General features: G+C 34.8%; 1 protein-coding gene across 1 annotated transcript; it reads left to right on the top strand.

Annotated features, from left to right (window-relative positions):
* Positions 1 to 2,308: 2,308 nt before the first annotated feature.
* On the top strand, positions 2,309 to 4,225 carry LOC107962440 (ethylene-responsive transcription factor RAP2-13). Its single transcript, XM_016898837.2, has one exon. It carries the CDS (start codon positions 2,863 to 2,865, stop codon positions 3,916 to 3,918), a length of 1,056 nt encoding a protein of 351 aa, XP_016754326.1. The 5' UTR covers positions 2,309 to 2,862; the 3' UTR covers positions 3,919 to 4,225.
* The last annotated feature ends 9,245 nt before the right edge of the window (positions 4,226 to 13,470 follow it).

Below are 13,470 nucleotides of genomic sequence, written 5' to 3'. Positions count from 1 at the left end.
AATCAACGTTTTTTATCTTGTTGGCATGTATCTAGGTAACGAAAAGATATAACATATTTTATATAAGATTTTTTACCTAATATACTTAATAATCATTTTCTATTTTATTATTATCACCATATTATTTTTAAATCCAAACACATATTTTATCATTAATTTTAATCTCAACTTAATCTCTTCGCTGCATCAATTAATTTCAGAGTCTAAAACTCTTGACAAAAGCATTAACTTGAACACCGGCGTTTCGGGTTGTGAATTTCCCCACCCGACAAGGACCAAGATTGCAGTTCAGGGTTGTCCTAAACCCGCTAGTTGGGTTAACTAACTTAACCAACACTGCATCCCATCCCATGGTTCTACTCTTATCTTCGGATCTAAGTCTAAGATTTTCCCCCACTCCTGGCTCTATTAATTTAGTAACAATTATGAGCCCCTGATTTGCACTCTTCCTTCGTTTCTAACCAAACCCCATTTCCAAAATCCGCGTGAGACTCACAGCCCCACGGTTCAACAGCGACGAAATACCCGTATTGCACAACACGCGCTGTAAACAATCGTGAGTCAAATATACTCCAATACTGAGCCTGCTCCAGTAACTGTCGCCGCAATTGTTGAGATTGTCGTACTCTTCCCCCACCCCCACTGCCTTCGCACGTGACTTGTTCAGCTGTAAACTCAACCATGGTCAACTTAAATTAACCTCGGTCAAGTCTTTCAAAAGAGAAAAAAAAAAAATGAAAAATTCTGCGACGATGGAAATTCCCATTTGTTGCCATTTCGACATGACTCTCTGTTTTCTTATTTCGTCTGACGTCGAATGGATTGATAATAACCGTTAGATATAAAAAGAATGACGTCAAGCTTTTGTGTCAATATCCGACGGTTGTCGTTTCCTTTGGCATCATATTCTTTGGTTAGGTCCAATCTATTTAATTAACTCATTAATACAGAATAATCTTTCATAAAAATAATAAAGAAAGTTATAAACTCATCATCTTTAATATAATATTATTTTTCACTTTTGTTATATTAACTTAAAATGTTGTTTTTTTTGGGTTAATTGTTTAATGCAAGTGGTTCATTTTCTTATAATAAAATAGATTATGTTAAATAATCCTAAACATTACAATACAAATATCAGCCTAAAATATTGAATACATTATTAAATTAAAAATGTTTTTTATTTGTTTATTAGAATTTAGTCGATGTTGAATGATATCTATGAACATTTGTTTACATTTAATTTAATAATAATTATGATTAAACATGAAGAATCGTGGGATGAAATTTGGCCTAGACATTGGTGATATATAATGAATGATGATTAATGATAGAGTGCCCACTTCCTCCTTTCAAATGCCTACATTTGTTGGTCCATCGTGGAATGATGGAGTGTCCCCACTATTAGTTGCACAAAACTATGGTAATTAATGATTTGTTCATCAACTGGTCAAAGTGGAAGCAAGTTGGTGATGCATTAAAAAGGTCACAACCATTTATCAACCACCCTTTCTAGGCTTTCCTTCCATTTTAGAACCTTATTTTAAATTAGATACATTCCAATATTATTATATTTATTATGCAATATCAATTAGTTATTCACAAAATTTTAATTAATATATTTAACAGCTATCATTTATATTAAAACTGAAATTTTAACTTTTAAAAAATATAGAAACTAAGAATTATCTAATTTGAAAACTTAGATTAAATTTACAATTTTACACATAACATAAGATAATAGTAGAATTTAACTAAATAAATTTAACTGCTATCTTTTAATTAAGACTAAAATTTTAAAATTTGAAAAGTAAAAAAAAATTATTTTATTTAATTTTATTGTAAAAGATTAAAGATAAAATTAATTTCTTTTTTTAAGCCTTAAATCATAAATTAATATAAAATTTAATTTAATTTATTTTTTATTTCACACTATAATATTATTATAATATTTAATTCTATTACCATAATTTATTTTTACACTCACTAAAACTAAAAACACGGTGAATCCAAACCCACACTGAGAAATCACCGACAGATTTTAGGTGAAAAAAACTAACCACCTTTGATAAATCACATTACATGTGAAACTTCTCGTGACTCCCGCTTTTCATTTTTCATTAAACTACAAAAATATTTGTCAACCGACAGCTAATACGAAGGACAAGTTTCAGTCACAGGAATCAGATTGGGTGCGCGTGTCATCATTTTAATGGTTACAAATAACTTATTGAAACGAGTCTTACGTCAGCTAATTAAATTTACAAGGGTTTGCTTTAGGGGTTAAAACCAGATGGTTAACTGAGTTGAACAACTATATAAATCGAAGGAAGGTTGTGACGAAAAGCCAGAGTGAGGCTTTGAGAGTTATTTACACCAAAAATTTAAGAGAGAAAAAAAGAAAGAAGAATTTATTAGTGGTTTCTGTTTCAAGATCTCCCCCCCCTTTTTTTCTGTTAATCCCCGCTTCTCTGAATCCCTTTCTGTTAATCATCTGTTTCTATTTTTGAAAAAAATTCTGATTTTTGGGTTTGTTTTTTGTTTTCAGTTATTGACAGTGGTTTGAAAGCAAACTTATATTACAGGATTTTCTTCAAAAGCCAGGTGTTTTCAGAATCGAGATCCAGGTTTTTTGCTTTTAATTTTTCTGTTTTTTGTAGATAAAATCAGCTGAAGGGGTGATTTTTGATACCTCAATAGCTTGATTTTTTAGGTTATCTTGGATTTAAAGGGGTTGTCTATTTTAAACAAAAACCTCCTTAATCCTTTTCTGGGTTTTTGAAACCTGTTCTTAAGTTTTGATAAGAAACAGGTTACTTTTTTTTTTCATATTCAAGTTTCAATCTTTTCTGTTTGAAAGAAATGGCAGCTACAACGGATTTCTATAGTAGCAGTTCAGATATATATGGTGGAGAGTTGATGGAAGCACTCGAACCTTTTATGAAAAGTGCTTCTTCCTCTTCCTCTTCCTCCTCTTCCTATTCACCTTCCCCTTCTTCTTATTCTCCCTCTCCTTCTCCTTCTCCTTCTCCTTCTACTTCATATCTCTCTTTGTCTTCTTCCCAAACACAACCCAATTTTTACGCAGATGGTTGTTATTTCCCAGCGGTTGATCAATATCCAGGTGTTCAACAGCCTCAAATTGGTTCAACCATTGGGCTAAACAATTTAACCCAAGCTCAGATCAACCAAATTCAGGCTCAATTCCTCTTCCAAAACAATCAACCAAGCTACCTTTACCAAAATCCTCAACTTAACGCCAACCCCAACACCAACCATATGCTCAGCTTTCTTAGTCCCAAACCAGTCCCGATGAAACAGATGGGTTCACGACCAAAACCCACCAAGCTCTACAGAGGAGTTAGGCAACGTCACTGGGGAAAATGGGTCGCTGAGATCCGGCTACCTAAGAACCGGACACGTCTTTGGTTAGGCACTTTCGATACAGCCGAGGAAGCAGCCTTGGCTTATGATAAAGCAGCCTATAAACTTAGGGGTGATTTTGCGAGACTCAACTTCCCTAACCTTCGTCACCAAGGTTCCCATATCGGTGGCGAGTTCGGTGAATACAAGCCTTTGCATTCCTCTGTTGATGCTAAGCTTCAAGCTATTTGTGAAAGTTTGGAACTCAACCAAAAGCAAGCGAACAACAAGAAGACGAAGAAATTATCGAAGGAGAACAAAGTCCAATTGGCTGAGCCTGAGGAAAAGACAGTGAAGGTGGAGAACTCCCCCTCATCTTTATCTCCGGTTCTGTCGGAGAATGAGGGGTCGACAGAATCTTCACCTTTGTCGGATCTTACCTTCTCGGACTTCAACGAGCAGCCATGGCCTGAAGTTATTACTTCGTCGGAGTCTTTTATGTTGTCCAAATACCCATCATATGAGATCGATTGGGATTCTATTCTAAAAGCTTAGTTTAATGTAACAACAGATGTTTTCCTTGTGTATTTATTTTTTGTAAAGCTCACTGCAATTGAGTTTTTGGTAGTTGCAGTGACAGGTTCTTTAGGTTATTATTAAAGTCTGTTTATGAGTTTAGGGTTCTTAGTATTATCGTGTAAGTCTTAATGTTTATAAGAATTTATAAGATGTTCTCCATGGTTGTCAGCTCGTTTTTTCTTGCTGGACCGAAAGGGAGAAATTTGTTAGCGTCCATAAAAGTTCCATAGCTTCTGTAATTTGAATCCTATTAATGTTATTTATGGTCCTTTTCCTTTGTCTACTTTCATTGTTTTAGAACATGCCATGATGGAAACTTGTATCACAGCATCAAATAACCCCCACAGGATCTGATGGACTGCAGAACCCTCAGGGTTCTTGTCTGAAATCCATAAATCTTTGAGAATTAATGGACATTTTATGGCTTGAAAAGCGTTTAAATCCGGAGATTGGGTTTGGAGTTCACGAGATTGACACAAGGGGTGTGTGTTTTTTTCTTGGTATCTTCAACTCCAAGTGGACAAAAACGGAAGTAACATACCATATTTTGTGTTTTTACAGTATATTTTAAGCAAAACATGGGTGAATATTGCAGGGAAGTTGTAGTGTTTCTAAAACTTCGTTCAATGAATCTACCGTGGGCTTGAGTTGGGCACAATTTCTGAAGACTTGGCTTTCAAGTAAAGTGTCTACCCAACAGCTAACCTGGCTTGTCTTATGATTGCAATTCCATTTCGGCAGTGGAGATCCTTTTCCTTTGCCTCACAATCGCTTATCTCCCTAGGTGTTCATGATTGGATGATTTTATATTTCCATCCGATTTATACAAACCATAATATAATCCATAGTTATTAAAAAATATTTATATATAATAAAATTTATTAATAATTATATATATTCTATTGAAATTCTTAACATAAATAAAACCACCAAACCTTTCATATTAGGGGCCGGTTGAGTCTTAACTTGATTGATATAGGCATTACTGTTAATATAGGAGTGTATGGGTTGAGTGAGTTGAAGCACATTATCCTCCTAATTTTGAGTTGGAGAGAACTATGGGTAGTTTTAGATATTGTGTTAAAAAAAGCAAATGTGATCAAAACCTATAATGAAATTATTTTAAAAAATATTTATATTAAGGAATTTAGTTATACACTTCTTTTTATATTCTTAGGAATAATAATTGGTACAGCTACGAGTTTTTAAACCCCATAAGCAGTGTTTAGGGATTGACAAGTATCCTATGGTATTATAGTAAAATGTTAAAAAAATATTTTAAAAGAATAGACACATGATAATTTTTTTAGGCAGCTTGTGGAATAAAAAAAGTATATTTTCATTATACCAAATATTAACTCATATTTTTATACGAGTAAAACATATTTCAATGATACAATCGTTGAATTTATCGATGTAATTGTATTTGTGATTCAATATCTTTTTCACATTGATATAAAATAGTTTATATATTAATATTTATTGGACGATTTAAACTTGTTTTTTTTATATTAAACAAATAATTAGAAATTTTAAATTTATGTTAAATTTGACATACAAGATCTAATGAAATATGGAATATAATGGTAAGATGATTAAAATATTTATCATACCAAAATATTCATAAGGGTATAAACGTAAATTACTTTTACAATAATATAAGTGGACATCTCCCTTTATATTATAGTATAATATAATTTTCATACAATATAAATTACAGATAAGCTTAAGTTTTGAATATTAAAATTCGAACTTTGTTCATATTTTAATTGTGGTTAACTATTTTCATATCTAATATTAAAATCCTATGTCACCATTGAAACAGTCTATATTGTTATTTTCTTCTTCTTTTTTTTTGAATAGTCTCATTATAAATTTTGATTATATATATTTTTACGATACAATGCCTTAAACTACGCATAACCCTTCCATAATTCATAAATAAAAGAATAATACGTTTTAGGCACTTAACCTATAAAATTAGATACATCTAAATTATACTAGATGTGGGATAATATTAAAGGTAACCTTAATTATCAAATATTAAACTCGATTTACTGAAAAGCAAAGGCATCTCGATCAAAAGTTGTGGTAAGGGTGGCGTAAACTTAGTGCAATTGAGATATTATATCTTACTGATCGGTTTGATGATTTCAGAACAATAATGGAAGGAGGGTATGATTGTGGAATACCATATGAAAAGAATCAGGGAAAGACCCCATAAGTCTTCCCCAACCTTCTCCTATTGGATGCCATATTTCCTTCACCCACCGACCAAGTACTTTGATATTGGAGTTCATTATTTTGGTATAATTATTAATTTTTCAAATTTTTATAAATACATAATTACCTTTTTAGTAATGTCTGTATAATGATTAATATATTTATTTTTTGAATAAAAAAATTAGCATGCAATTTGACTTTTGATATGCATACTTCCATATTTAGTACCTATTATTGGCCGATGAAGCAGCGATAATTTCATACTCAACTCAATCCATGATGAACTAGGTTTACAATATTCATCTCATTCTTGATTGCAATTTGGGTATGGCATTTTAAAGAGTAATACTTCCCAAACTGTGTAAACACCTGAATGTAGAAAATAGGAACAACTCCAACCCAATCAAGTATCATGATGGGAATATATGTTAACTAAAGCATCCATAAATTCATACACAACCATATTTTTGGAATTAAAGCTTTCTTACATAATGACTTAACATTCTTTCGGCTTTAAGTTTGTTGATGTAATATTTAGTGATGGAAGTTGTGGATTATTATTGGTGATGTAGGATACAAGTGGTTCACATCGTGGTGATGCTGATGAGCTAGATTGAGAGTTGGGCAGAGTTTTAATATATCTATCAATATCTACTTATAGCGGAGTTTATATATTGGAGGGGGACATGATGTAATCCTTTTGCATGATTATCCTATCGACTGTTAGGTTATTTTTAAAATTAAGGGAAATTTTTTTAGGATGTAGTCGGAGATGATATGATGACGAATTCCTCCTAACGAAGTGGGTTTAATCATGATATGAAGACTTACTAATGGTGATGTGTAACAATAGCCCCTTCCTCTAGTAAAAAGCTAAAAGCTCTAAAATTAAGTGTGAGTTTAGATGGACGGTACGTGTACTTATAGTTAGTGTAAAAAACAAAAGTGTCAGTAAGACTAGATATTGTAACGATACTATATCGTAAAATAAACAGTAAACTAAACGCATCGCACCCTATTGTTCATCCATATCCACCCTAAAAGGTCAAAAACACTACATTTTAATGCCCAATATCTCCATATGACACTAGAAACCAAATTAGAAAAGAAATACTCTTGTCAATGCATAAATTCACATAGGATTTAACCAAAAGAATCATTCAATCATTTTCTTTTATAAAATTATTTATTTCCACTAAATATTCCAAAGAATGAAAAAAAGTTAAAAGAACATTGGAATTTAATTCTTATTTTGAATATCAATGTACCAAAATATGGTTCTGACACACAAAATTTAATAAATTTCATTTCAAATTTTAATTTTATTGATTCTTATAATAACTTTTAAATGTAAAATGTTAAGAAAATAGTATGTGATCATCACTATTAGTTAAAAGTTGTTATACATGTAGTTGAAAGACAGCTAGTCAGTTGGCAGATTGTTGAAAAGCAGTTATACACAAACTCTATAAATAGTGTAATCACAATGAACAGGGGCAAGTAAGAAGACTAAATACAAAATCAGTTTCTTCAAGCTTTACACAAATTTCTTCCTACTCAAATCTGTATAGCTTAATTCATTGTGATCATAGTTAGTCACAAACTTACCTAGCTTTCAATATAACAAAAAATATAATAGCCTTTTTAAAAAAAAATTATTTCTACTTCTTCAAAAACAAAAATAGCATTTATTCTTTGCTCAATGATATTACATTGAAATTTTAGATTCGTAGTTCATTTATTATGCAAATTGTAAAAATAAATGCATATACTAGTCACCATGAATAAATTATTTGAGAGTTTAACATAATACATATTTGAAAAAGTATAAAAACATGTATTTATTAAATTTAAAAATATTTGGGTTAAAAAGTGAAATTTATCATAATATATTTTCTCTGTCTGCCTTATGGCACGTTTTCTGTGTCTGCCTTTTGGCATGCTCTTCCTTTGTCATTTTTAATTTTTTTTAGCGTGGCTCCTGTTTTTTTTTCTCCTTTTAAGTGTTCTATTTTGATTTCGGGGTTTGGGTTGGGTAAGATATGGAAGAGGACTTAGCAAATTTATGATTATTGGATGAAGAGGAAGAGGCGCTTCAAGGAGATGAAATAGTGAATGATCAAAGTTTCCAGCACTGTTTGGTGGGGCGATGCTTAACAGATAGTGTGGTGCATTTACCCTCGCTACGCAATACCATGGCGGACCTCTGGCACCCTATTGGAGGAGTTTACATATCGGATCTTGGGGACAAACAATATCTCTTCCAATTTTCAATGAGGTTGACGTTCAAAAGGTGATTTCTGGCACTCCGCGGTTCTTCAATGGTCATCTGTTAGTACTGCAAAGAATTAAAAAAAGGAGAAATCCCCTCAATGTTGGTTTTAAATTATACTGAATTCTGGATTCATGTTCATGATCTACCTGCGGGGATGATGTCTGAGTTGATGTGTAAGAAGCTTGGTGAGTTTTTGGGGAAATTTCTTGAATATGATGTATCTTCTTTGGCGTTAGGCCACAGTTTATATATGTGTATCTGTGTTCGATTAGATGTTACAGCCCCGCTGAAACGTAAAAAGAAGATTCAAATGGGGGATAATTCGCCTGTCTATGTTCATTTTAAATATGAGAAGTTAAACATGTTTTGCTTTATTTGTGGAAAGCTCGGACATGGGGAAAGTTTTTGTCCATTTCGATTAAAAATTGAGCCTTCAAAAATTAATTATGGATGGGATTTATCGCTGCGCGCGGTAACTAGGCGGCGGAATACGGGGGTGAGCAGGTGGTTGTGCGAGGCTGACGGGTCGCACTACTGTACTGTAAACATGAGAAGTGTCAGTCAAAGCAATAACTTTAATTGGGAGAATGATTCTAGATGGAAATCAGGGAGCGATTTTGGGAATCAGACGTTAAATCCCAATCTAATCTCGTCAAGGGCCAATCAATAAAATCTTATTAATGGGAATATTAATGGACGTAATCTGGGCAAAAGTGGTCTGTACAGTGGTGGGTTGGCTCAAGGGCCCATGGATATTGTCCTGGGAGAGGAAAATGAACTATTAGAATTTGCAAAAGGAAAAAAGGGTCAAAGAATTGTGACAGGCCCATTAGACACTTTGGGTATCTATACAGAAGGTGGTTCCTATGATTTAACAGCTGGCTCTGGTGACCAGAGCAGCCGAGCACAATAAAAATCCTAAGATGGAACGTTCGTGGATTGGGGAGGCCATGAACTGTTAAAAGGCTCAAGAACAAATTGCGAGCCATTAATCCCCAACTTTTGTTTCTTATGGAAACAAAATTATGTTCTAAATAGATGAAAAGAGTCAGGTTGAGATGCGGTTTCGAGAACGGGATTGATTTTGGAGCTATGGGGTCAAGAGGCGGTTCATCTTTGGGTTGGAATGGTAACTCTTTGGTTAGCCTTCGAAGTTTTTCCTCTTTTTATATTGACATTGACATTAGGGATAATGAATGTGATGTTGCTTGGCGCTTAACGGGGTTCTATGGTAATTCGGAGGAAAGGAATAGAAGGAAATCTTGGGAATTACTTCGGCACTTAAGTCATGATCAAGCTATTCATTGGGTCGTTCTTGGAGATTTTAATGAGATTGTCAGCTCTTTTGAGAAGAAATGTGGTCGTCTCAGATCAGAACGTCAAATGGATGCTTTTCGACTAACACTGGAGGATTGTAATCGTAATGATCTGGGTTATATTGGTCGCTGGTTCACTTGGGAGAGGAAAATTTTCAAGTAATAACATTAGGGAACGTCTGGATCGTGGGGTTACTTCGTTGGACTGGGTCAATCTTTTCCCTTGCTATTAGATTGAACATTTGAGTCACTCCTTCTCTGACCACTGCCCTATTCTCTTGGATACCGTGGGGAAAGGCAAGAAGGATCAGCGCTTCATTGATAAGGCTTTTAGATTCGAGGCTAAGTGGTGTTTGGATACTTCTTTTGAAGGATTAGTCGAAAAATGGTGGACTGAATGTTCAGGAAGCATTCTGGTTAAGCTTCAAAGTTTGAGCTATCAGATTCAGTGTTGGAGTAAAAAAAAAAAAGAGAAAAGCAAAGTCTGTGCAGATTTAGAAGATAGATTAAATTTCCTGTATAACCAGGACCTCTTTGACGAGATTTTAGCAGAAATTTTTGATCTCCAACTAGGACTTAATTTGGAGGCAGACAAGGAATAATTGTTTTGGGAGCAACGAGCCCATGTCAATTGGCTTAAGAATGGAGACCGAAATACTAGCTATTTTCACAATATAGCTGTGCAACGTCAAATGCGGGGTAGAATTTCTGAGCTTGATAATAAGAATGGTAGGAGAATTTCCTCGAATGATGCAATGCTAAAACTTGCTTTTGAATTCTTTAGTGATCTTTTTTCGACTTTTGAAATGGGCCCTGATGAGCATGTTTTTGAGTTAGTGGAGAAAAGAGTTACGAAAAACATGAATGACAATCTTCTTACTTAGTTCACTGCAGAAGATATAGAGTCGGTAGTAAAGCCGATGGCGCCTTTGCATGCACCTGAAATTGATGGATTTTCTGTAATACTTTTCCAAAGGTACTAGCATTTAATAGGGCCTGATATTTTATCTTATTGTCTTTCAATTTTGAATGGCGAATCTGAGTTAGGTGACATTAATAAGACCCAAATTATTCTAATCCCTAAGGTTGAGAAACCAATAAATTTGACTCAATTATGCCCCATTAGTCTTTACAATGTTGTTCATAAAATTGTGGCAAAAGCGTTGGTGAAATGGATGAGTTCTATTTTGGGTCATTGTATTGATGATGCTCAAGGAGCGTTTATTCTAGGTAGACTTTTTTCCAACAATGTACTAGTAGCTTATGAGGTCCTTCACTCCCTTAAAACGAGAAAAACCGAAAAGAACGAAAACTTTACGCTTAAACTCGATATGAGCAAAGCGTATGACCGTGTTGAATGGGATTTTTTGGTGGGTATGATGACACACTTGGGCTTTCATAATGATTGGGTTGTTTTAATTATGAGATGTGTGTGCTCCGTCTCTTTTTCGGTCAGTCTCAATGGGTCCAACAGTGAGTGGTTTTCGGCTTCAAGAGATTTGAGGCAAGGGGATTCTCTCAGCCCATATCTTTTTCTCATTTGTGCGGAAGGGTTTTCTACACTTATCAAGGAAGCCAAACAGAAAGGACGGTTGAAAGGGGCGTTGATTGGCAAGAAAAAACTTTCAATTGCTCATATGTTCTTTGCAGATGATAGTATCCTTTTTGGCGATGCCTCATGCAAATGAGCTAGAGTGATTCGTGATGTGATTCGGGAGTATGAGATGATTTCTGGGTAGCGTGTGAATTTTGATAAGTCCCTTATCTATTTTGGGGCCAACATGGACTCGTCTGTTAAGGAGAACATAGTTAACTTGCTTGGGGCTCGAGTAGCTTCAAGCCCAGAGAAGTACCTAAGTTTGCTTATGATGGTAGGGCGGAAAAAAGCCTGGGCTTTCCCGAATTTTGTTGATAGGTTCAGAAAACATGTTGATGGGTGGAGCTTGCGGTATTTGTCTATAGGGGGGGAGGGAAGTCTTCATTAAGTCAGTCTTTTAGGCCATCCCAATATACACTATGCAATGCTTTATTATGCCTAAGACCTTATGTCGTAAGCTCGAAGGCATAATGAACAAATTTTGGTGGACCAATAATAAAACTGCGAAGGGTATTCATTGGAGCACTTGGGACTTTTTATGTCGTCCGAAATGTGTTGGTGGAATGGGATTTAAAAATCTTGTTTTGTTTAACAAGTCATTATTAGCTAAAAAGGTTTGGCGCATTTTCTCTCAACCTAGTTGCCTTCTACCTAAAGTTTTAAAAGCTTGATATTTCCTATCTTTGGATATTCTAACAGCGAGAATTGGGTCTTACCCTTCATTTACCTAGAGAAGTATTTGTAGTGTCAGGGAACTGATTGCGGATGGGCTTGTGTGGCGGGTTGGTAGCGGTTCCCATATTAATTATGGAATGATCTTTGGTTGCCTGGAAGGGAGAACAACAGATTGTCAGTTCAAAGGATTCTGCCTAACTGGACATGTATGAATCAATTGATTGAAGTTGAGACAGATACTTTGAATAATGAGCTGATACATAATTTAGTTGATGAAGACACAGCGATACGTATTATCTCCATTCCTCTAATGGGAGCTAACTCTGAGGACATGATGGTATGGAAATATGAAGGGTCTGGGGAGTATATAGTGAAAAGTGGATATAAAGCTCTTTCTACAGAGTGGTTACAGAAAAACTTTCCTATTATCCCTGATGAAACTTACCAACAGAATTTTTACAAGGCTCTTTGGATTTTGCATATCCCAGAGAAAATTAAAATTCACATATGGAGACTTTTCAATAATTTACTGTCCCATTTCTGTAACTTGGCGAAAAGTTACTTATGTACTGAGATTGTCTGTCCTTTGTGTAAAATTGCTCGGGAAAACTCTGATAATTTGTTGTGGTCTTATGGCATCCTCCAATCTGTGTGGGACTATTTGCAAATCAAGCTTCTGTCCCTTGAGGAACTGACGTGTTGCAAGCTGCACTTCTTCCATTCTTTTATCGCTACGGATGAACAACAAAAACAAGTTATGGCCATTTCTATTTGGGGTCTCTGGTATAGATGAAATAAACTAGTTCATGAAGGCCTTAAGTATTATTTGCAGGAGTTAGTGGGGTTTGTTCATAGATATTGCCGAGATCTCAACATGTCACAGGAGAACATTTGTTCTACCAATAGAACTAAGAGTAAAGAAGCTTGGAAGCCTCTAGATCGTGGGGTTTTTAAACTAAACTTTGATGCAGCTTATCATAATAAGTCAAGAATTGCTACAACGACAGTCCTAGCTAGAGATTCGGAAGCAGGAATTAGAGGGTTAGAAACTTATCTATTCACGGATGTAAATGATTGTTGCGTGGCTGAAGCAAGGGCTTATGAACGGACGCTTCTGTTTGTGGTCGAGGGAGGTTATCGATGCCTGATCGTGGAAGGGGACTCACTAACTGTCATCAAGAACATTAAGAAAAAAGAAAAGGACAGGTCAGTTCTTCGACCAATAACGCAGCAAATTTGTTATCTGAAAAAGTGTTTTGACGAGGTTTCTTTTAATTTTATACCCAGATCTGTCAATAGAACGGCTCACATGCTGGCGGTGGAGGGTCGGAGAAGACAGGCTTATGGTGCTTAGGATGATGGAGTACTTAATTCTGTGATGACGATGGCGACGAAGGACAAATTGGAATGGAACTCTTGATACGCTGTCGATGTTGGGTTCT

Source organism: Gossypium hirsutum, chromosome A06 (genome assembly GCF_007990345.1).
Source record: "Gossypium hirsutum isolate 1008001.06 chromosome A06, Gossypium_hirsutum_v2.1, whole genome shotgun sequence".
Lineage (NCBI taxonomy): Eukaryota > Viridiplantae > Streptophyta > Magnoliopsida > Malvales > Malvaceae > Gossypium > Gossypium hirsutum.
This window is presented reverse-complemented; position numbering and strand designations above follow the sequence as displayed.